This window comes from Mytilus galloprovincialis, chromosome 7 (assembly GCF_965363235.1).
Source record: "Mytilus galloprovincialis chromosome 7, xbMytGall1.hap1.1, whole genome shotgun sequence".
NCBI classification, from domain to species: domain Eukaryota; kingdom Metazoa; phylum Mollusca; class Bivalvia; order Mytilida; family Mytilidae; genus Mytilus; species Mytilus galloprovincialis.
Genome location: NC_134844.1, coordinates 2,233,079 through 2,259,875, shown reverse-complemented (window position 1 = coordinate 2,259,875; position 26,797 = coordinate 2,233,079). Strand labels below are relative to the sequence as shown.

At 32.6% G+C, this 26,797-nt stretch overlaps 1 protein-coding gene and 1 long non-coding RNA gene across 2 annotated transcripts in view; one reads left to right on the top strand and one right to left on the bottom strand.

Moving 5' to 3' along the window:
- Positions 1 to 26,797, top strand: part of LOC143082118 (uncharacterized) — a 153,321-nt gene that overhangs the window by 22,110 nt on the left and 104,414 nt on the right. Inside the window, exons 2-7 of the mRNA XM_076257675.1 lie at positions 17,825 to 17,933; positions 19,344 to 19,416; positions 22,819 to 22,971; positions 23,716 to 23,871; positions 25,917 to 25,997; positions 26,245 to 26,406. Coding sequence (XP_076113790.1) covers positions 17,825 to 17,933; positions 19,344 to 19,416; positions 22,819 to 22,971; positions 23,716 to 23,871; positions 25,917 to 25,997; positions 26,245 to 26,406 — 734 coding nt within the window. The remainder of the gene's footprint in view (positions 1 to 17,824; positions 17,934 to 19,343; positions 19,417 to 22,818; positions 22,972 to 23,715; positions 23,872 to 25,916; positions 25,998 to 26,244; positions 26,407 to 26,797) is intronic.
- On the bottom strand, positions 643 to 4,907 carry LOC143082117 (uncharacterized). The gene is made up of 3 exons (XR_012980280.1): positions 4,804 to 4,907; positions 2,083 to 2,198; positions 643 to 1,188 (listed from the first exon to the last, which is right to left on the bottom strand). It is a non-coding gene; the product is annotated as an uncharacterized LOC143082117 (long non-coding RNA).

The window sequence follows — 26,797 nt, the reverse complement described above, 5'->3', positions numbered from 1 at the left end:
TTTAACACATAATGCTTTTCAAAAAAAGGAGATTTTGTATGATGGCCAATAAGACAACCCTCTATCCTAAAATCAAATATTGATAATGTTAGCAATTATAGGTACATGTACAGCCTTCAACATGACATCTTGGTACATGCTTCAAATTCTGAATGTTTAGTGTTTCAGTGGCCTAGAATATAGATTTCACTATGATGGCGGAAATTCTAGAATGTAGGTTTCACTTTGACGACGGATAACCATTTTTAATGATTTATTCAGAAATACAGCAAACTACCACATTTACCTTAATATTTACTGAAAATTCATTCAGCTGGATTCACTACACGATTACAAGCTAGGAAAATCAGCCCAAAATCTGACTGTCTAATTTATATATATATATATTCTACACAATTCATACACACTTCTAAAAATATCCCAAATGAAGAAAATAACCTGAAATTCAATTCAACTAACTATGCTTTTTTTCCATTTCACTAGTGATAGTATAAAAAAGAAGCTGTGGTATGATTGCCAATGAGACAACTGTCCACAAGAGACCAAAATGATAGACCTATCCAAAAGTTCAGACTTATTCTTTCTTACAATGTAAAAATGTACATGTAGCTACGTATACATGAACCAATAAAACAAATAATAGTTTGTTTCTGAATTTTTAATTTTTATTCCAAATTTTAGTCTTGTGTTGGTTGTATACATTGTACATGTCATTCCAAATGTTGGTTTTCTGCCCTCTAATCAGCTGGGCAATTTGCGCAATTGTTTCTGCATACATGTAGTTGGTGTTGGTAATCTTTTCTACTCTAGCTCAGTCAATATAGTACACTGGATATGTAGGATCGCTTGTTTTGAAGCTAAGACATTTTCACATATATGTGGTTAAATTTTCGGAATACGAAAAGCGATTTTTTTTCACACAACAATTTCTTTGAAAATTTAATACTTTGAATACATTAAAAAACTCCATAAATTTTACATATTTATACTATGATCCTCTACTTTCCAGATCAACACAAATGGTAAAGCTCAGTCACTTGTTAAAAATGAAACATGTTCAATATCACTACAGAGACAATTTTTGTTTACACACAACTTTTGTGTTCCTCATTTGATGGCGCATTAGTTCCTCATTTGGAGGCGCATTAGGAATATTGACCCAGCTGGTCTTGTGTTGGTTTCAGATCCCTGAAAAAAAAAATCATAAATTATAAAATACAAAAAAATAAATTGATCCCAACTTATGAATTACAGCAGTTCTTAAAAAATTATCCTGTGTTTAAACATAATCAATATTTTTTCTATTGCTGGTCCTAAAATAAACTGCAGATTCATAATTATGTTGTGTTGTTACTGAGATGTTTGTATCTTTGCCAATTATACACATTTTGATGATGTATGTTAGAAATTTAACACAATTTCAACAGTATATAATTATTCATAACTTATGATTAATCTTTGTTCTTATTTAAAAAAAAAAATTTGTTGTTAAATTGAACATGTGTTAATAAAATTATGTCTGTTCCAGAAAATACTATGTCCGCCCCTAAGGGACAGTCCTAAGCCCTTTTTAAAAAAAGCGCTTTACCTGGGGGAGAGGGGACATAATATTTTCTTGAGCAACCAGTGGTTATTCTACAAATAATAATGAGTCCAAATAATTAATAAAGGAAGTTTGGTTTCACAATATTGTCATTTTTCAATTAATTTAAGATATGCAAAGGATTCTACCTTAATAAATTTAGAATGTACATCGATACAACAAGACCTCATAGCATATGCCAATGAACGCAATCTATAAAATCAACAAATTATAATTTGATAATTAAAATTAATATAAGAAGAATGTGTCCATGAGCCACAAATGATCTTATCAAACTTAATTTAAAGGACATACAGTGGCGGATCCATCCATTTTAAAAAGGGGGGTTCACAACCCAGAGTAAAGGGGGGGGGGGGGGGTTCCAACTATATGCTCCCATTCAAATGCATTGATCGGCCAAAAAAAAGGGGGGGTTCCAACTACAATGTATATCACTCAGTTAAGGAGGACATAAAAAGAGCTGATCAACTGATGTTTACCTTTTTAAAATCTTGGTCCAAATTTTTGAGCTGGTGCATGCTTAACTGTTACATGGTTACTGCAATGATTTCCTCAACCTCAGACACATTGGATCTGTGGATTTATATACAAGACTCTGGAAAAAAATTAAAAATACATTCAATTATCTTTTATATTCTTCTGTCTGTTTCAAATAAAAAAAGAAGATGTGGTATTATTGCCAATGAGACAACTCTTTACAAGAGACCAAAATGACACAGGAATTAACATTTATAGGTAACCGTACGGCCTTTAACAATGAGCAAAGCCCATACCGCATAGCCAGCTATGAAAGGCCTCGAAATGACAATGTGAAACAATTCAAACGAGAAAATTCACCGCCTTATTTATAAAAAAGAAATGTATGCATGTTAGTCCAACATATCTTTAGGAGAACAAAGTGACAAATTTAAATGCATTCCAAAATTCATATGTTTTATGATTGATTACAACATTGTTTCTGATCACATATTTAGTGATTGTACATATAGCTCGTCATTGATAAACATGTAGATTTCATACTATAAATTGTACAGCAAAAAAGATGTCCCTATGTACTGTTTTTTAAACACCTGTAAACTGGGTTTTACCCTGAAAACAAGAAATTTGTACCCAACTTTCAAGGCTAGATCCTAGTCTAAATCATTACGACACTTTCAAGACTTGGAAGGCTGTTTTTTTATTTTTTCTGAGACGCCTTCCTACAACGACCTAGTCCCATTACGACAACTTTGATGGCTATCTTAATTTTTTTCTGTGACACCTATATTTTACAGCATCTTTATTGGCACAATTGTCTATTTCCATGTCAGACCCAGTGATACAATGATTGATCGTTTGTTGCTCAACATCCAGTGGCAAATATTTCATGCTTGTTAGCGACGACCCTCAGTGATATATGCAGTATTATCATTAATAGGCCGAGTTGGTAATATGCCAAGTTTGAAATGTGCTGAGTTTGTAATGGACCCAGATATCTAAAGTGCTGAGATGTTTAGCTTCACATTTTCTGATATTGATAACATGGATAAGACTTTTATGCTTCAATGATTATCAAAAAATAACAGAGCAAAAGACACTTGTAGCCTTAATAAATAGGGATAGTAGCTCTTGTCACAGATAGAAAAAAAGTACTTGTGGCTGTGCACCCCTCCCCCTTTTTTAGCTCACCTGGCCTAAAAGGCCATGTGAGCTTTTCTCATCACTTGGCGTCCGTCGTCGTCGTTGTCGACGTCGTTGTCGTCGTCGTCGTCGTCGTTAACAATTTTTCAAACATCTTCTCCTCTGAAACTACTGAATGGATTTGAATGAAACTTAAAATGATTGTTCCTTAGATTATCCTGCACAAAGTGTGTGCTTCGATTTTTGATCCGTCAAAAAACATGGCCGCCGTTACTTAAAATAGAACATAGGGGTCAAATGCAGTTTTTGGCTTATATCTCAAAAACGGAAGCATTTAGAGCAAATCTGACATGGGGTAAAAATGTTCATGAGGTCAAGATCTATCAGCCCAGAAATTTTCAGATGAATCAAACAAACCATTGTTGGGTTGCTGCCACTTAATTGGTAATTTTAAGGAAATTTTGCAGTTTTTGGTCATTATCTTGAATATTATTATAGATGAAGATAAACTGTAAACAGCAAAAATGATCAGCAAAGTAAGATCTACAAATAGGTTAATATGACCAAAATTGTCAATTGACCCCTTAAGGAGTAAATGTCCTTTAATGACAATTTTTCACAATTTGTTCATCATATTTGCTAACTTTAAAAAATCTTCTCCTCTGAAACTACTGAATGGATTTGGATGAAACTTAGCATGATAGTTCCTTAGATTATCCTGCACAAAGTGTGTGCTTCGATTGTTGATCCGTCAAAAAACATGGCCGCCCTTACTTTAGATAGAACATAGGGGTCAAATGCAGTTTTTGGCTTATATTTCAAAAACGAAAGCATTTAGAGCAAATCTGACATGAGGGTAAAAATGTTCATTAGGTCAAGATCTATCAGCCCTGAAATTTTCAGACGAATCAAACAAACCATTGTTGGGTTGCTGCCACTTAATTGGTAATTTTAAGGAAATTTTGCAGTTTTTGGTCATTATCTTGAATATCATTATAGATAAAGATAAACTGTAAACAGCAAAAATGATCAGCAAAGTAAGATCTACAAATAGGTTAATATGACCAAAATTGTCAATTGACCCCTTAAGGGGTAAATGTCCTTTAATGACAATTTTTCACAATTTGTTCATCATATTTGCTAACTTTAAAAAATCTTCTCCTCTGAAACTACTGAATATATTTGTAATATTGAAGAATTGTTAGCTGTACATGTTTGCCTGGCATGGTTCAATATGTTCAATAAGGCATTGTTTACCAGGTGAGCGATTCAGGCTCTTGAGAGCCTCTTGTTTACTTTTTACAGTTATTACTTATTTTTAATTGCATATATCTTCAGAAACAACACAAGTTAGTCAAGCAATTTGATAAATGGATTCAAATAACACACATTATGGCTAAAATACCTTGTATCAGTGCAATATATTGACAGTATAAGAAAAAGTATCATATTTCAACACGGTCACGTATAACAGACTTGGAAGAGGCGCCCAACACGGTAACAGCTGTTTTATTTTCATCAATCAAACTTGTTTTTATCATGGAGAACCTATTTGGTGTAATGTGCAATCATTATTTTACCTTTTTCTTTGTTCTGGAATCTGGATCAAGCTAAATTTCCACTGCAAATTTCTCACTGTTTTCAAAAATCAAGCGGCAATAGTGCGCATGCTCAGACTTTTCATAGTAACTAACTAACTAACTAACTAATTTTATTCAGTATAAAATCCAGTACAAAAGGATCATCGCTGAAACACATAAACACATATAAAAAAACATATACAAAACAAAAATAAAACATAACAGACAACAATTTTGACACTTATAACAAGCAAGAGACAAAACTCACATTTCAATATTATGCAATTATTCCCACTGATGAATGTCTAATCAAAATACATTTGTCTATATATATAAGAAATCTGGTGAGAACATCAGTCTCCGAACAGTTCATTAAATATTTAAATTTATCAAAATTATCTAAATTGCAAAAACATGGTATAATATTAACAATGTCATCATATAACTTTTCCCTCTCCTCGTGATAGAGGTTGCATTCACATATGAAATGAAACTCATCTTCAATTTTGTTATCAATACAATGTGTACATATTCTTTGATCCAAAGGCGTTTTATTATATCTGCCTTTTTCAATGCGTAAATTGTGGTTAGAAATTCTTAATTTACATAATTGTCTAACATATTGTTTTGGGATATTTAACTTTGTATAAGTCTCAGGTTTATATTCCTCTTTTAACTTGTAATATGTGCGTAGTTTGTTTTGCTTTTCACCTGACAAACATGAGAAAAAATAATTTCCATATCTTTCTTGTAAAATCTTTTTCACTGCAGATATGAGTTTTCCTAGTTTTCCATAGTATGCAGCGGTAAAACCCGAGTACTGTCAGTACGTCTGCATCCAACGTTGGGTTTTTACGTTCCCACAACGTTAGTACGACGTAAACTCACGATGTGACGTTCAGACGACCATTAACCGACGTCGGGAGTACGTCGTGTGTTTACTGGGTAGCTCCTGATATCTAACAGCAACAAAATGTATCACCTGATATCTGACATTGAGTACTCTTAGCTCCTGATAACTAACAGCAACAAAATGTATCACCTGGTATCTGACATTGAGTACTCTTAGCTCCTGATATCTAACAGCAACAAAATGTATCACCTGGTATCTGACATTGAGTACTCTTAGCTCCTGATAACTAACAGCAACAAAATGTATCACCTGGTATCTGACATTGAGTACTCTTAGCTCCTGATAACTAACAGCAACAAAATGTATCACCTGGTATCTGACATTGAGTACTCTTAGCTCCTGATAACTAACAGCAACAAAATGTATCACCTGATATCTGACATTGAGTACTCTTAGCTCCTGATAACTAATAGCAACAAAATGTATCACCTAATATCTGACATTGAGTACTCTTAGCTCCTGATATCTAATAGCAACAAAATGTATCACCTAATATCTGAAATTGAGTACTCTTAGCTCCTGATATCTAATAGCAACAAAATGTATCACCTAATATCTGAAATTGAGTACTCTTAGCTCCTGATATCTAATAGCAACAAAATGTATCACCTAATATCTGACATTGAGTACTTAGCTCCTGATATCTAACAGCAACAAAATGTATCACCTGGTATCTGACATTGAGTACTTAGCTCCTGATATCTAACAGCAACAAAATGTATCACCTGATATTTGACATTGAGTACTAAGCTCCTGATACCTAACAACAACAAAATGTATCACCTGATATCTGACATTGAGTACTCTTAGCTCCTGATAACTAACAGCAACAAAATGTATCACCTGATATTTGACATTGAATTCTCTTAGCTCCTGATAACTAACAACAACAAAATGTATCACCTGATATCTGACATTGAGTACTTAGCACCTGATATCTAACAGCAACAAAATGTATAACCTAATATCTGACATTGAGTACTTAGCTCCTGATATCTAACAGCAACAAAATGTATCACCTGGTATCTGACATTGAGTACTCTTAGCTCCTGATAACTAACAGCAACAAAATGTATCACCTAATATCTGACATTGAGTACTTAGCTCCTGATATCTAACAGCAACAAAATGTATCACCTGATATCTGACATTGAGTACTCTTAGCTCCTGATAACTAACAGCAACAAAATGTATCACCTGATATCTGACATTGAGTACTCTTAGCTCCTGATAACTAACAGCAACAAAATGTATCACCTGGTATCTGACATTGAGTACTCTTAGCTCCTGATATCTAACAGCAACAAAATGTATCACCTGGTATCTGACATTGAGTACTCTTAGCTCCTGATATCTAACAGCAACAAAATGTATCACCTAATATCTGACATTGAATACTAAGCTCCTGATATCTAACAGCAACAAAATATATCACCTGATATCTGACATTGAGTACTCTTAGCTCCTGATATCTAATAGGAACAAAATGTATCACCTGGTATCTGACATTGAGTACTAAGCTGACTTGATATATAACAGCAACAAAATGTATCACCTGATATCTGACATTGAGTACTAAGCTCCTGATATCTAACAGCAACAAAATGTATCACCTGATATCTGACATTGAGAACTTAGCTCTTGATATCTAATAGCAACAAAATGTATATCTTGATATCTGACATTGACATTCTTGTTCCTGATATCTCAATTCATAAAAGTCTATCTCCTGATTTTTTGGGTTGACATTCTGGCTTCTGATATCTGACATCAATTGACTTTAGGTCCTGATATTTGATATCAACAGAAATCAACTCCTGATGTCAAACATCACAAACTTCACAATTTGATATCTTACATCAGGTAGAGTGTACCTCATGAGATCTGTCATCAGCAGTCTTTTCCTCCTGATATCTGACATCAACAAACTTTAATTAGCTCCTGATATTTGACATTAGTAGAGTCCACCTTCCTGATATCTGAATCAAGTAAGATTAGCATGGATGAGCCTTGTTGGGGAAACAATAAATTTCAAGTTTTGGTTGAAATTGCAATTTTTCGTCAGAAATAATGTTTCAGTTTTATTTTATACACACAGACCTGTCTTAATTCCCTTTTATCAAAATCAAAATGTCTGCATATTACAGCAGTAGATGCATAAAGAATTTAAGATGATGAACAGCAATAAAATGATGACATTCCCTACTGTCTATGTAATTCAGTCCAGGTGTTGCATCACCTACATTCATCTTCCAATCTACCCTTTATCTTTCTCCATTATAAAGTACAAGGTTAAAGTAAGGACAGTGAAACTGGCTTGGCAAAAATATATATAGGGTCAAATATAATTATACAGGCATAATGTTTAACAACCATTTTACTATCAAAAATTCATAAGATCTCCTAGAAATCTATAGACTGATGTATGTAAGTATCAAAAGTCCTCACAAAACACTGTCAAAAGCCAATAGGCGACCTACAAAACCCAGAAGATGACAATTATATGCCCTCTTAAAAACCCATGTATCTATTTAACTCATTGATTGACAGGTTTAATTATAAAATCGTTTGATTTTTATGTATTTCATTGCCAGTTTTTATTGTGGGTCAATGTCATCATTGATTTTAGAGTACTCTAGCATTAAATTTATATTTAATTCAATATTCTGTGAGGCTAAAAATATCTTAAGTATTTTCAATTATACAGTTAAGTTATATTAATTAAGCAGATTAGGTAGTTAAATATTTCGTTCTAGTTTTAATAAGGAAGAAATTATGCATAGTGCTATACATTTTAAAGAATTAATGAAGCTTTAAACCTGAAAATGGTGTCATATGTATCATAAGTTCTGTATCATTAATACTATTAGATTGAATGTAGATTTCAGGATACTCTAACATTTATAATCTTTATCTTCATCCTTATCAGTCTTGAACTTAATTTTCCTTTTTAAGGTAAAAAATAATATCTATGCTTGTTGAATTTTTTCCAAAGGAACATGGTTATTCAAACAAATATTGATTGTATTTTATGGATATAGGAAGATGTGGTATGAGTGCCTATAAGACAACTCTCCATCCAAGTAACAATTCATAAAAGTAAACCATTATAGGTCAATGTATAATGTCTTAAACACAGAGCCTTGGCTCACACTGAACAGCATAAAGGGCCCCCAAAAATACTAGCGTCAAACCATTCAAACAGGAAAACCAACAGTCTTATTTATATTAAAAACAAGAAACACTTATAAACCACATAAACAAACTATAACTACTGAACATCAGATTCCTGACTTAGGGCTTACTTGTCCCTCAGTCCATACATATGAGGTTTTAACAATTATTTCTGATGTAATATTATTAGTTAATGTATTGTTTTACCTGATGTGGTATAAAAGTCCCCCACTAAGATCAGAACAAACATTGGTGACATCATTTTGAAAGCTTTTTATGTTTATATTGAAAATACTGAAGGGAAATTAAAATCTCATCAAAGCAGAATTCCTAGGTAATTAGAATATTACATGATCTGAGAGATGTAACAATTCCTTGTTATAGATTTGCTGTTCTTATATGTTATTATAGATTCTTACTTTATTGCATTTTAATGGGCACATCAATATAAAAGGAACATTTAGCAGATCAGTCACAGCCAGTAACAAAGTACTGGCATGAAAATACTGATATTATTTTATTGAAATTTTCTGTTACAAAATGTATCATTTTAACCATCAAAACCAAACTTTTATATAAGATGCACTCAGGCACAATTATGTATTTCTTTTTATTCTAACTCTACAAGAGCAGACAGTTTCATCCACATACAGTATTAATCTAACCAGAGGCATATAATACTACATGTCTCTGGTCTGACCATCATAAAATGTATAGAAATTATGAATTACAAAAATAGAAATTTAGCACAAAAAAAAACAAACTGTATAGACTTATTTTGAGTTTTGTCCATTCTGGCTAAGTTTAGAACTTATTTTTTTCTGATCTTTATTATTAAATAACAGGAAGTTTCTTAGCCTTGGGATAATATTGACAATCTTATAATATTTTTTTAATTTCAGATTTATTAATCAGAGAATAGCTTTCTTATATATTCACAATATTTATTTATGTATGTATTATTATATCAGCATAGATAGGATATTTATTTTGGTTCATATATCTGTCTAATGTTAGTTCATACTTGTGGGGATTGGATCCAGGAGAAAAGAGGAGGTTGTCCTCAAAGTGGAGTTTAGATTCAGTGTATACTTGGAAACAAATGGAATGCTTTTCTGTCATTTTTTATATTTTGGCAATCTTTATTATGTGTTTTAAAAACAGTGCCAGTGGTGCTTCTTGAATTGGGCTTGATCATGGTCCATTGATATTTTGTAGTCTTCAACACTCACTCACTCCGCCAAAGAAGAGCTAATGCTAAGGATACATAATTATTTGACAGTATTGGAGTGCTTGGTCATTGATATTTGGGGTTCTGGAAGGGCTAATGATTAATCTTTTTAAGGTCACTAGCACATTGTGTAACTAATATTATTGGTCATCCAGGGATTGTTATTGCTTATACCTGAATTTGTTGGGGCCTGAATACCTTCCAAATAGTGTAGTGATATTTGGAATCTTACAAGCAAAATTGCAAATGATTTTTAATCAACATTTGACAGAGGAAGTTATCTGAACCTTATAAACAAGTTCTGATTTAAATCAAATTATAAACAAGTTCTGATCTAAATAAAATTTGCACTGCTGTATTTCAAATTTGACAGATTTTGTTTCAGGGATTATTGTGATTAAATATAATTTTTTTTTTAAGTTGAAGTTGATAATGTTTATATTATTTAAATTCAATTATGATCTTTAGTTTTTGGTAATTTGTGATTTAATCCTATGGCTACTTTACAAATTTGCATCTATAACAGCAATCAGTTAAAAGATGAACAATTTAGATTAAAACAGAAATTGATATATTTAAGTGTTAAAATCATTAGAAACTTGTGTGCATCAAATGGGCCTTTCAGACACAACCATATCAAATCTATATCAACATCACTAATGTTTAAATCCACTACAATGTATTTCATGCATGCAGCAGAGAAATCATCATTATATTATAAGTTTTTATTTTGTGACAAATATTATACAAAAATTCAAGAGATGTTGCTACGATTGTACAAGTATAAAGGACAGTCATGTAAAACTATCCACATACGACCATATAGGGACAAGAATTGAAATATATCTACACATGTTAGAAATAATTGAATTTATTCTCCCTTCATTTAGAAAGTTAATTTGGGAAAAACCAAGTGATAGAATGTTACACATATTTGATTGATTTGACAGAATAACACAATAAAATCATTTTACTACTAAATTCCTCATGGAGAAAAAAAAAGAAAATTTATCAATATATTACACATCTAAATAATTGACAACTTATTTTTCAATATGAAACCTATCTTTATATTTGTCAGAACATATTAGAATTTTGTTATAAAATCGTTTGACAAAGGTTAAATTTCCTTTAATAACTTGATGGAATTACCTTTAGGTTGATTAAAATCGTAATTATCTGACAATCTCATTACAATGGAAGAGTTTATCATGCACGAAAAAAGTTTGTGGTCTATAATTGTACAAAAAGTTTTTGTATACTTAAAACTAACATGCAAATCTATTTTAGACTGAGTTACATGTGATACTTATTTCAGACTGATTTAGATTTATTTACATAGTGTAAATTCAGTCTGAGCTAAAAGTTTTTAACCAATTTCAGACTAATTGAGCTGGTAAAAAAGCACACCTTGCTGAAACTTATTCTCCTGTGTGGACTTTTGTTATAGATGTAATGATTGATAATTTTACTCTGGAAAACATTTTAGACTAAGCTTTTTATCTATACTTTGGGGCTTTATAAACCGGCTTTCAATAACTGTTGATTCATACTACAGTGGCGTATCCAGGGGGATGGGTCCGGGGGTTGGAACCCCCAGCTTTTTTTTTGAACGATCAATGAATTTGAATGGGAGCATATAATTTGAACCCTCTTTACTCTGGGTTAGTAACCCCCCCTTTTAAAATGGCTGGATCTGCCCTGTACTAACTGATGTGAGCTAAAACAGAATTGTTTGAGAAGCAGTGCAGTGCAGTAGCTGAGTAATTGATGACATACAAACCACAGGCACTTGTCTCAGAAAAAAAATGTCCTTTATACCTGTTATATTAATGTATATAGGAAAAAAAATATTCTGAGACAAGTGCATGTGTTACAATTAAACCCTATTTAATCTATTGCCATACACTGGGAAATAAGAATACTGTATCTTGTAGTAATGCATGTCCAAAACAGTATTGTTAAATTTTAATAGCATTTTTCAAAGCTTCCTTAAAACAAATATATATACCTAAGTACATAGGAAATGTCATTGCACTAGTTGATATTATGGCATTTTAGAAAATTACAGTCTCAGCTAGTCCATGCGATAGACAGATCTAACATTTCTTCATTATGTACATGATTAAGTTGGTTTAAAAGACAATTTAAGTGGCTCTTAGTGTAAAATTTCAGGAAATTATGTTTATTTGTTCAGTAATAGAAAGTGAATTGATTAGAGAAAACTGTTATAATTAATTTAACAAGGAACTTAGTCATTGAATGATGCTGACAACAGGAGGAAGACAGTCAGACAGGTTGATTGTTGATTAATGATGTTTGGCACTAATAACTTATTTTAATGGCTTGACCAATATATTGGATAATTGTCCTTTTTCTGAGTTACTTATATTCTGCATTAAGATTATCATTTATTTAGAAGAAATAGCTGACAGTTATTGCGCAATCTTTTGTTGATATTTGTCAGAATAGACCATATGATTTATTGACTTCTTTAATTTGATGAGGTAGAGGGGGAGGATGTATTGTCATTGTATGGAGGAACAAATTTTAATGAGCGGTTGATTCATTTGTCTGATTAATGACCAGGGTTTCTAATTTGGTATCAATATGGATGGATTGATGTTCATGTGTCTAAAAGACAATCTTTCAAAAATAATCAGAACAAGTACCTCAGACACATGATTTTAACTTCCAACCAAAGTCATTGCTCTTGTTCCTTAATACACATGTATGTATGTACTGGTAAATGCCTCCGATATCCGAAGAACCCCTCGAAAACTGCGAGGGTACAGTGGCATCCATGTACACTCCCTAACGGGATTAATGGAGATGTGTCACTATAACGTATGTTTATACGACAATTATTTTTACAAGGACAATCAATCCCCACCCAACACAAAGGGAGTGCTAGGACACCGGGCAGTCTGTTATTATGGTGGAGGAAGCCGAAGTACTCGGAGAGAACCACCGGGCCACTCGGTGGAAACAGACAAACCAGAGAGATATCAGAAGATTGATCTCCAGGTCAAAGTAAGGGACAACTTTGACCAACCGAGGCCCCCAAAGTACCCATTCTAGTTTAAACTCCAGTCTGGGTACCAGAGATGTGTGTGAGAGGGTGAAAATTACCCTTCTGATGTGCTGATATTTTTAGCACCCCGAGTGAGAATCGAACTTGGGACCTTCAGCACTGTAGCCATCGGTCTTAACCAGTAGACCACGAACTCACATGTACCAAAATAATTAATGCTTTTAACACTACAGGGAGATAACTCTGTAAAATCAGCTAAACGTTTTAATTACATTGTGTTGTGAAGGGAATCTTAAGCTTCTCAATGATCAAAATTAGTGTTTGTCAAACTGCTATATTGTCACAGAATAGAAGTTCCTTCATAATACAAGTTCCAAAAGGGATAAATATTCTGGAATATTATTTCCACAGGAAGAAATATTACAGTATATGTTCCTAATGGAATAAATGGTACATGTATAGAATATTTGTTCCAACAGGAATAGGTACATGTATTATGACATTGTTTATAACAAAGTTTCCAGTGGAACTTCTGTCAGGTGAAACGAGTATACGTTGACAATATAACCAGTGTAATTTTTCTGACAAAATGGTTGGTTCAAAATTTTTGAAATTTTTATATTTTAAATTGTTAAAGGGTCAAAGTAAATACTTTGTCAAAATTTTATCAAAATTAAACAAGCCAAATTAATTTTAGTGAAAGTGTTATAGGTACCACCTTAAGTCTCCAAGCAGCAATACAAGATTTGAAGTCTTTTGTTTGACTTAGCTGGAGGTAAAATCCACATCCTCCCACACTCAAGGTTGCAGGTCTAATTATTTAAATGCCACTGAGGCTGCATGTTCACAAATTTGTAACTAGCAGCAACTTGGTAGATTTTTTTATATGAAAAGTGAAATTAATCAATGTATTAATGATATTGTAAATTTATAGTGTGTAGGCTGGAATGATTTCTGTATCACTAGGTTAATTTACTTGTATTAAATTAGCTGTGAGCATTATTAAATACAGAACTATCACACACCCACTCTGTAAAAAGCAATCACCCTTTCTGTTCATATGTCGTATATGTACAAACCATTTGTGCAAAAAAGTTTGTTGCCCCACTTTTCTCAGAAACAATGTAAGACATATAAATCTTGTTGAAAACAATTATTGTCCTTTTAAAAAATGTCTTATTAAAAATATTCTTTGCCCTATATTTAAAAATATTTAAAAAGAACATGTGGTATGATTGCCAATGAGGCAACTCTCCAAAAGAGACCAAATGACACAGAAATTAACAACTATAGGTCACTGTACCACAATGTTAGAAAATATCTTGTTGGAAACAACTATTGCCCAATTAGTATATCTTGCTGAAAACATTCTTGTCCTATATGTCTTGATGAAAACATTCTTTTCCTATATGTCTTGCTGAAAACATTCTTGTCCTATATGTCTTGATGAAAACATTCTTGTCCTATATGTCTTGCTGAAAACATTCTTGTCCTATATGTCTTGCTCAAAATAACTATTGCCCTTAGTATGTCTTGCTGAAAACATTCTTGTCCTATATATAGATATAGGAAGATGTGGTGTGAGTGCCAATGAGACAACTCTCCATACAAATAACAATTTAAAAAGTAAACCATTATAGGTTAAAGTACGGCCTTCAACACGGAGCCTTGGCTCACACCGAACAACAAGCTATAAAGGGCCCCAAAATTACTAGTGTAAAACCATTCAAACGGGAAAACCAACGGTCTAATCTATATAAAAGTCTTGCTGAAAACATTCTTGTCCTATATGTCTTGCTCAAAACAACTATTGCCCTTAATATGTCTTGCTCAAAACATTCTTGTCCTTTATGTTTTTCTCAAAACAACTATTGCCCTTAATATGTCTTGCTCAAAACATTCTTGTCCTATATGTCTTGCTCAAAACAACTATTGCCCTTAATATGTCTTGCTGAAAACATTCTTGTCCTATATGTCTTGCTCAAAACAACTATAGCCCTTAATATGTCTTGCTGAAAACATTCTTGTCCTATATGTCTTGCTCAAAACAACTATTGCCCTTAATATGTCTTGCTGAAAACATTCTTGTCCTATATGTTTTGCTCAAAACAACTATTGCCCTTAATATGTCTTGCTGAAAACATTCTTGTCCTATATGTCTTGCTCAAAACAACTATTGCCCTTAATATGTCTTGCTCAAAACATTCTTGTCCTATATGTCTTGCTCAAAACAACTATTGCCCTTAATATGTCTTGCTCAAAACATTCTTGTCCTATATGTCTTGCTCAAAACAACTATTGCCCTTAATATCTCTTGCTGAAAACATTCTTGTCCTATATGTCTTGCTCAAAACAACTATTGCCCTTAATATCTCTTGCTGAAAACATTGTTGTCCTATATATGTCTTGCTGAAAACAATTATTGCCCTTAATATGTCTTGCTGAAAACATTCTTGTCCTATATGTCTTGCTCAAAACAACTATTGCCCTTAATATGTCTTGCTCAAAACATTCTTGTCCTATATATGTCTTGCTCAAAACAACTATTGCCCTTAATATGTCTTGCTCAAAACATTCTTGTCCTATATGTCTTGCTCAAAACAACTATTGCCCTTAATATCTCTTGCTGAAAACATTCTTGTCCTATATGTCTTGCTCAAAACAACTATTGCCCTTAATATCTCTTGCTGAAAACATTGTTGTCCTATATATGTCTTGCTGAAAACAATTATTGCCCTTAGTATGTCTTGCTGAAAACATTCTTGTCCTATACATCTTGCTGAAAACAACTATTGCCCTTGATATGTCTTGCTGAAAACATTCTTGTCCTGAATGTCTTGCTGAAAACAATTATTGCCCTTAATATATCTTGCTGAAAACAACTTTTGCCCTTAATATGTCTTGCTTAAAACATTCTTGTCCTATATGTCTTGCTCAAAACAACTATTGTCCTTAATATGTCTTGCTGAAAACATTCTTGTCCTATTTGTCTTGCTGAAAACAATTATTGCCCTTAAAATTTCTTGCTGACAACTTTTGTTGCCCTATATGTCTTGTTGAAAACATTTGTCTTTTTAATTTTTTTGTGTTGGGTTGCTGTACAGTTGGGGTAAACACCATATATTTTAGTTATATATATACACACTCAGAGGTGGGATGGAGATGCTGTCAGAAGTGAGACCATTATGCCAAAGTGTGATGGTCCTTTCGCTGTTGTCTATAAAGTTCTTTGTCATATTGGACTGTTGTTCAATGGATGTAAACCCAATATATTATTCATTTCTATATCATGTAAGATATAATTAAATACCATCAAGCAAAAGATTGTAATATACTGTCTTCCGTAGTGAATTAAATGTTGTGATGAGCGTGATGTTGTCTCGTCTCGTCTCATCATGGACATTATAACTTCAGAGGAAATTACGATTAAAACCTTGACCATTAAAGTGAACAATCAGCAAATTTTACACAGTAATTACATTAAAATCTGAACCTTGACCCCTAAGAAACTAACAGTAAAAGTCAGGATATTCATTTGATTAATTAAGCAGATTATAATCTTTCTTGTTTTTACTTAATTAACTTTTGTTGCCAGAGGGTTTTAATGTGTATTGATTTTTTAGGTTGTGTCAAGAGTTAATTAATTTTATAACCATCTAATACTCGACTTTGTCAATTCATTGGTCAGAAAAATGATCTTTTAGATTGTTATTCTGTTACCACATATGAAATTAATGTTGTGAGAAGTCCTCAGTGTAAAATATTAATAAATATCAGATTAGAATATTATTATACTTAATTTGTGTATTAAGATTGTATAGATTATTATTTCAGTGCAAGTCTCTGAGTAAGTTGTTGTTTATATCATATTTTGGTCTTAATAAATTATATTGATTGCAAATCTTCGTCTGTCCTTATTAAAATTATTCACAAAATGTAGTTAAGTTCAGCATGTTGACTTCTAGATGTTATTGTAACTAATCTGGCCAAATTAAGGCTTTAATTTGGTATCTATATATCCTTCATCCATCTCTGATTTCAAAGGTCATCCTAAAAAATTACAAAGTCGTTTCCTACATGAATTGACAAGACTGGATCCTAAGGGAGTCTAGATTCTTGTTTGTTTTTAATTATCTCTACAGTGGATCTACACATATGACTGCCTCTGGTGATAAAAAATTGAGCATAAGGATAAAAAGCAAAATACTTATCTAATATCTTGCAAACCAAGGCATATATACAAAAAATATGTTAAAGTCAAACTTGTTAAGATCTATCTTAATCCCATATCTACAAAAATAATTATTTCAGAGTTAATGCCCTTAAATAATGATTTTTTTTTATCCAATTCTTTTTGTTCACTCAAAAACCCGCAATGATTGGAACTGCAAGATGTATTGAAATGCGTTATGGCAAACAATCTTTTGACTCTTTACAAGAGTTATTGCCCTTTGATAATAATGGACTTGGAACATGTAGTTTTCCATTACTATTTACATTTTCTGTTGTTTGCCTAAATGTATGAGTTGTTAACAGAATATCTTCTAAATTTATGAACTAAGGATTTTGTTGTTAGCAGCATTAAAATGGTTGCAAAAATATCAAGGTGAAGAATGGAGCTGTTTGTGAAATTCGACTCAATTAATATAACTGTTAATTTTATTTTCAGTTGCTGAATTTGCCCAGCAGATGGCAGCAGCCCATGAACAGTTTGCTAAGGAAGTTCAGGCAGTCATTGGTACATTTAGACGTAAAAATAATGAATTCCAATTTGAACGGTATGTGAAAAGAAAATAACAGGAAATACTCCAAGGCAAAATCAAAAGCTTAAACCCATCAAACAATGGAAAACAACTGTCATATTCCTGATTTCTTATGTAGAAAATGGTACTTTAAACCTGGTTTTCTAGCTAGGTAAACCTCTCACTTGTATGACAATTGACAACAATGGGTGAGCAAAACAAACAGACATATGATAGGTAAAAATGTAAGAAATTGGGGTACAGTATAGTTGTCTCATTGGCACTCATACCAAATCTTCTTGTATCTGTATATATATAATATGTTCTTATCATCTTTGAATCTACACAGTTGTGTATAAATGAAGACAGATTATACTATCAATGAAAGATCAGCCATTCATACTAGATTCTCTATAATGAAAAGATAAAAAAGAAAACATTAATGATATGATATAAAAGAACTAACAAGACTCTGGATTACAACATCGTTTTGTCTGTTTGTCATTGAAACATAAGTGTGACATCCCTTTAGTATGTTCTGCCTCTCTTGTACTAAAAGCAGATTCAAAGCACCAAACCTGCCGATATGACAGTCTGTATTGAAGCATTATAATTACACCATTGTTTTCTGATGCTTTTTAGTTCTATTCAATGAATACATGATCTGTTATTTGACATTTGCATAATTAAATTTCAATACGACTCATCACTTTATCAGTCAGATCTGGTGAAAAGTGAGGACAAAGTTTTATTTAGAAAGTGTGATAATTTGACGTCTGTGGGAATAGTTTTCTATCCATGTTTGATTTTATTGACATGTTGACATAAGGAAAGCATGTTCGACATTAAGACTGGGAGAATTAAATGTGAGAGTTGACATTCAGACTGAGAGAATTAGACGTGAAAGTTAAATGTCAACATAGTAGTAACAATATGTTAGAGTATAGCAAGTACTGGTTAATGACAAGGTTCGGAGAAACTAGATTTGTAATTTACTCTCCAAATATTACATAACATGTACTGATAGGGATATATTTACACCCACGAAAATACTGAATTATGGGTGAAATGTTAAATATGTTCAGTTCTATTTTTTCATTATTTTTTGTTGCACTAATATAAAGTACAGCATTTCACTTTAAAAAAAAGTCCCTGCTTTCTGATAACCGTGTTCTTTGTAAAAGGTTATTTGCTGAAGAGAGGCAAAGATCAACACACATCTGTATGTGTATTCTATATAAATCTAAGAGCTATGGTATGGATGCAAATATAAGACAACTCTCAACAAGAGACCAAATGACACAGAAAGTAACAACTATATATAGGTCACTGTAAAGCCTTCAACAATGAGCAAAACCCATACTTCATAGTCAGCTTTAAAAGGCCTTATTTCTGATGGATACAAATCATGATTTCACTTTATTTGTTATAATTATTACATTTCAGACCTGTAGACTCACCTTCATCTATACAGAAGGCTTGGGAATCACTTCTTCATGAGACAGAAATGGATGCTCAGGTAATATTGGGATTTTTTTTTTATTATACTAATATATGATTGCCATCTCTCCACCAGAGACCAAATGATGCAGAACTTAGCAACTATAGCTATCACTTTACAGCCTTCAACAACGAGTAAAACAAATACTCTAAAAGTAAGCTATAGAAGGCAATGACAAATGTAAAACAAAGCAATGAATTACAGGCTCCTGACTTGTGACAGGTACATACAGAATGTTACAGGTTAAACATGTTAAAGAGCCTCCCTCCCCCCAACCCTCCCCCTATAGACCTGTACATTGATGCAACAGAAGAACAAACTGTACAAAATAACAACAAGAATGTGTCGCAAGAACATGCAGATGCCCAATCTGCACTATCATTTTCTATGTTCAGTGGACCGTGAAAATGAGATAAAAACTCTAAAGGAGTAGGGGCAATAAGGCCCAAAAATTACTACAAATTTTAAAGTTATCATATATATTCTTAAATTACTGAAAACTTGTCTAAGGTATAAGGTACTAAGAAAAACAAAACAAATTTGACATCGAACAAGTTACCATGACAACAAATCAAAACCTAATTTGCATATTTTGTTAAATTTCCTGATTTTCCTTGTTTTTTCATCAAATTTTAAGTATAGTTTAGACTGAAAAAGTATGTGCGCACCCAAGAAACAACTTTATATTTGGTGAGATAATGCCAATAGTTATAATAATGCTTTTGTCAAATTATTTTGTTGTTTCTCGGCTGCGCAGGATGTTTCCGCAACGGAAATAGAGTCAGAAAACTGCATAAATTCTGTATTTTTCATCGTTTTTGTGAAAATAGTACATATTATGACATCATTGTGATGTCATCAGATAAAAATCATAATGTTTTTCATTTACATTTCTTGACCCTATACATTTCTAAACATTATGTGCCAATTTGAAATAGTTATCAAACATTTCATTTTTGGGCCAAAACTAGGCCTTAATGCCCCTACTCCTTTGGCATTAAAATTAGAAAGATCATATCATAGGGAACATGTTTACTAAGTTTCAAGTTGATTGGACTTCACTTCATTAAAAACTACCTCGACCAAAAACTTTAACCTGAAGTGGGACAGACGGACGGACAAATGGACTAATGAACGAAAGAACGAACAGACAGAAATTTAAACAGATTCACAGACCAGAAAACATAATGCCCATAAATGGGGCATAGAAACAGCAAAAATTGAGACAACTACTCAATTACGGACTCCTGACTTGGGACAGATATAAGAAGATGAAGTATGAGTGCCAATGAGACAACTATCCATCCAAGTCACAATTTATAAAAGTAAACCATTATAAGTCAAAGTATGGTCTTCAACATGGAGCCTTGGCTCACACCAAACAGCAAGCTATGAATGGCCCCAACATAACTAGTGTAAAACCATTCAAACGAGAAAACCAACGGTCTAATCTATATAAAAAACGAGAAACACTTATGAACTACATCAACAAACAATAACTTATGAACATCAGATGTAGAATGTGTTGGAGTTAAACATGTCCTAAGTCAAATAGGCCTCACTTCATCAGCAGAATAGATAATAGAAATATGTCAAAGAGACAACAAACTGGCCAAAGAGCTGAAATTAGTCCTAGGCCATCAATTGGTCTTCATCACAGTCAGAAAATTCCACACATTTGGGAGGTTTAACAATAATGTAAGCAAAAATAATGTTAGGCAAACAAATTTGTTTATCACTTTGAAATAAGAATCAGATCATATGATGATATGTACTATCTCTGATTAGAGAAAACTGTTTTATGTACATTTGAGCAGTATTTCAGAAATGTCCAAACCCCGCCCATAACAAAATATGAAAAAAAAACATAAAGGAAAAATGCACCACCAACATAAAAAAGTATTCCTCACAATGTATGAAAATTTCTCGCTACATTGAAGACATATTGGTGGCCTTCGGCTGTTGTCTGCTCTATGGTCAGGTCGTTGTCTCTTTGACACATTCCCCATTTCCATTTCCATTCTCAATTTTATCTTCACATATAACTGTATGTCAGTTAACCCATAGAGTATTCACAAATAACAATGGAGAAAAAATGTTATCTTTGCTATGATGTAATTTTGTTTTCTACCTGGATAGCTGTCAAATAGAGTGTGACATTCAAAGTTATCTGTTTCATCTTATAAAAAATATATTGTATAACATGTAACAGCTCATGTAGTCCCAGATGGGTTGATGTGTATTAATGTTTAATTCTGATTTCTATAAAACAATTGTCCATGCATACAGGCAGGCATGTCACAATGGAATTAAAATTTGTGTTGAATTTTTGGCTATGGCAGACAGAGAAGAAATGTCTAAGGAAGAATATAATGTATTTGTTTTGATTCCTACCTTTGATGATTCTTAATAGTTATTTATTAAATGTAGTAGCTCAATGTGAAGAATTACTATTTATTAAATGTAGTAGCTCAATGTGAAGAATTATCTATTTTTTAACCTCTCTTTCTACAGGAGCATATGGATGCTACAAGCCTCAATGTGAAGAAAGACCTAACTTTTAAACTCTCTTTCTATAGGCACACCTGGATGCTACAAGCCTGTGAAGAAAGACCTAACTTTTAACCTCTCTTTCTATAGACACACCTGGATGCTACAAGCCTCAATGTGAAGAAAGACCTAACTTTTAACCTCTCTTTCTATAGGCCCACCTGGATGCTACAAGCCTCAATGTGAAGAAAGACCTAACTTTTAACCTCTCTTTCTATAGACACACCTGGATGCTACAAGCCTCAATGTGAAGAAAGACCTAACTTTTAATCTCTCTTTCTATAGGCACACCTGGATGCTACAAGCCTCAATGTGAAGAAAGACCTAACTTTTAACCTCTCTTTCTATAGGCACACCTGGATGCTGCTAGCCTCAATGTGAAGAAAGACCTAACTTTTAACCTGTCTTTCTATAGGCACACCTGGATGCTGCAAGCCTCAATGTGAAGAAAGACCTAACTTTTAACCTGTCTTTCTATAGGCACACCTGAATGCTACAAGCCTCAATGTGAAGAAAGACCTAACTTTTAACCTCTCTTTCTATAGGCACACCTGGATGCTGCAAGCCTCAATGTGAAGAAAGACCTAACTTTTAACCTGTCTTTCTATAGGCACACCTGAATGCTACAAGCCTGAATGTGAAGAAAGACCTAACTTTTAATCTCTCTTTCTATAGGCACACCTGGATGCTACAAGCCTCAATGTGAAGAAAGACCGAACTTTTAACCTCTCTTTCTATAGGCACATATGGATGCTGCAAGCCTCAATGTGAAGAAAGACCTAACTTTTAACCTCTCTTTATATAGGCACACCTGTATGCTACAAGCCTCAATGTGAAGAAAGACCTAACTTTTAACCTCTCTTTCTGTAGGCACACCTGGATGCTGCAAGTCTACTTATAAATAATGTGTATAAACCTTTGGAAGAAGTGGCCATACACAAACAGAGTCAGGCTCATAAACTGAACAATTTCAGAGACAAGTTTGAAGAAATGTTGCAGAAAGTGGAAAACCAGATTGATAATGTAAGATTTAATTGAGTGTCTTTATGACAGAACTTTATTGAAACTGAGGGTCTAAATTGCAGTACCTCAATGGAACATGACGGTACTATTTATACATCATTAACAACAATAAAGACACAAGGTACTGATCTGAGAGTCTTTGTAGTTACTGACAGCTAATTCAAGATAAATTACATCTAATGAAAGAATCATGCATCTTAGACTAAAATATCAATCAATACACATCCAACATCCAATGAATTTAATTTAAAGACCTCATTGAAATTCTGAAATAAAGCATTACACTTATTTTTACTTTATCAGCTTATTTGAAGTAAATTTAAGAATGTAAAGAGAATGAAACAAAACCTGTGAACTTAAAAAAACATTGCTAGAAGTATAGCACAAATATTGACACAGATTTTCTACCAAAAACTAACTGCAAAAAATGTAGAACTTTTTTGTATGTTAAAATAAATTCATAAATCTGATTGAGTTATTTCCCTTTGTATATATTTCCTAATCTGATATTTTGAGAATTACAATATAATGTTTTTACAGTCTTATCTATTTTTAAGTCCTTTCATCTGTAAATCGACTACAACTGTACATTTATACTGTGTGACAGACAAGAAATATGCATTTATTTTCAATGCTGATTTTAGCTTTATATTTCATAATATTTTAGATTATATAAAAACCAATAGATGTATGATTATGTTATACAACCAAATCCTTATTTCTAACAAATATATTCATTTTTAGGCAGAGAAAGACTATATAGTTGCTTATAATCAATATGAAGATTGTCATATAAACAAATCCATGCTGTACAATGCACACAACGAATACATTTTCCAGCTACGGGCTTCCAATAGGAGTATAGATCAATTTCAGATAGCCATTCCACAGGTTTTAGAGGTATTTATATACATATATAAAGAGAGAGAGAGAGAGAGAGAGAGAGAGAGAGAGAAAGCTATGGGCTATCAAGAAGTATAGACCAATTGCAAATAGCCATTCCACAGGTTTTAGAGGTATTTATATACATATATAAAGAGAGAGAGAGAGAGAGAGAGAAAGCTATGGGCTTCCAAGAAGTATAGACCAATTTCAGATAGCCATTCCACAGGTTTTAGAGGTATTTATATACATATATAAAGAGAGAGAGAGAGAGAGAGAGAGAGAGAAAGCTATGGGCTTCCAAGAGGTATAGATTTATTTCAGATAGCCATTCCACAGGTTTTAGAGGTATTTAGATATATATATATAAAATGAGAGAGAGAAAAGGCTATGGGCTTCCAAGAAGTATAGACCCATTTCAGATAGCCATTCCACAAGATTTAGAGGTATTTAGATGTATATTTAAAATGAGAGAGAGAGAGAGAGAGAGAGAGAGAGAGAGAGAAAGCTTTGGACTTCCAAGAAGTATAGACCCATTTCAGATAGCCATTCCACAAGATTTAGAGGTATTTAGATGTATATTTAAAATGGAGAGAGAGAGAGAAAGCTATGGGCTTCCAAGAAGTATAGACCAATTGCAGATAGCCATTCCACAGGATTTAGTGGTATTGCTCTATATATATATATATAAAGTGAGAGAGAGAGAGAAAAAGCTATGGGCTTCCAATAGAAGTATAGACCAATTGCAGATAGCCAGTCTTAAGGTCTCTGATGTATATAAATAAAAGTGGGGGTACACGGTTTTTCAGCTTGTTCATTAAAAGTTCTTTAACACTATCAAAACCCACGAGTAAAAGAATAACAAACAAAAAATTAGAGAAATAAAAAAACTCAAGCTAGGCCACATTAAAGAGGCAGAATACTAGGGTTATGTTTGATGGTCTAGCAGTTTCCAGGGAAAAGTCCTGTTCTTAAAAGTAAAATCACAAAAATACTGAACTCCGAAGAAAATTCAGTCGGAAAATCCCTAATCACATGGCAAAATCAAATGATAAAAAACATCAAACAAATTGATAACAACTGTCATATTCCTGACTTGGTACAGGCATTTTCGAATGGTGGATTAAACCTGGTTTTATAGCGCTAAACCTCTCACTTTTACAACAGTCTCATCAAATTCATTCTGTTACATTTACAACAATGCGTGAACAAAACAGACACAATAAACAAAATAGTCAAAACATGGGTACAACAGTGATCACTGTGTTACAGTTTTAAAACAAACAATTTTACTAAAAAAGCACACAAGCATCTATCAAAGTTAAAAAACATTCATTGCTTTGTGTGTCTGACCTCAGAAAATTTATACGTCACATAGGAAAAAATTTTGTCATTCAATGTTTAAACCAAAAAAAAATATAATTTCACATGGAAAATGTTGGCATACAGGGTTAAAACCATTTTTACACTGAATGAACCATAAACAAATCCAATGTTATCTTTCAGTACGTTTCAATGATTACTTTCATTTAATGATTAGTTCATGCAATTACCGAATACTGTTAAATATGAGAGATCTAATTAATGTGAGAACATATAACTGTAGTGAAGGAAAATCACTTTTGAAATTTAATAATGAATGCAAGGTTCTATTTTTACTGTCCCGTTTAATTTAATAATGAATGCAAGGTTCTATTTTTACTGCGAAACTTAATACTGTCCCATTAATTAACACATCACAATAATTTCTGAATTTACTGGAGAAGTGAAGTTTTAGTTGCTTAGATATCAAACAATTATGGTAATCTTAATAACAAGCAGCTTTGTTCATTTATAAATATGAATTATCTCCCCTTCTTCACTGTTTAATATTTATGCATGATGCCTTTATGCATTAAGCTACCCTAATGATACTTTTCATAGCTATTTTCACCAAAAAAACTGTCAAGAACAGTTAGTTGAAGATCACTATCAGTTTAGTATTATAACTGTTTTGTGACCAACATGGAGTTTAAATTGGAAATAGTAATAAAATGATTTAAGATTTCTTTCTTTTATTCCAGGAATTAGAAGAAATCTACATAGACACTAGCAACACAATTAATGTAGCTATAGAAAGTCATGCATTGTTACTTCTGACAAAGGTATACCTGAGTGTTTGTGTTAATATTGGCATCTTAAGGTGGTATATAACTTTTCAGGGAGATAACTCTGTAAAATCAGCTGAAAGTTTTAATCACATTCTATTTTTAAGGAGATATTAAGCTTCTCAATGATCAAAACTAATATTTGTCTAACTGCTATATATCCAATGATTGTTTTCCAATAAATTGTGTGGTTCAAGTTTTTTGAAATTTTCTTTTAAGTTAATTAATCTATTAAATATTTCAGGCTAACGAACAGCATCGAAGATTTGAAGACTTGTTACAGATCTGTCGTCAAGTGAACCCTCAGCTTGATATTTCTTACTTTGTAAACGCTCTAAACCCTGAATGTGCCAAGTTTGAACTCAAGCATCATAAGTTTCATCCAGTAGATAGCAGTGAGAATGAAGTAAGTGTAATTCCAATATTTTTCCCCCACAGCCATAACTTGGAAATTGTCAACTTCTTAAAGGATTTATTGCCCTTATTTCATCATTTTTGTCGAGCCTTCAACTTACGTCAAAAAATTGAGACATAGCAATCCTACATTCCGTCTATTGGAATTGTACCAAACTTGGACAGAAGCTTGTTTTTGATGGTAAGATAGTATTCAGAAGTAAATTTTGTAAAAACAAAATTCCATTTATTCCGTATTTTATTTATAAATGGACTTAGTTTTTCGGTCAAGAAACATTACATTCACTCTGTGGTTACAGTTTTTAAAATTTTAATAACTTTTTTAAACTATCCTGGATTTGTACCAAACTTGGACAGAAGCATTATCATAAGATAGTATTCAG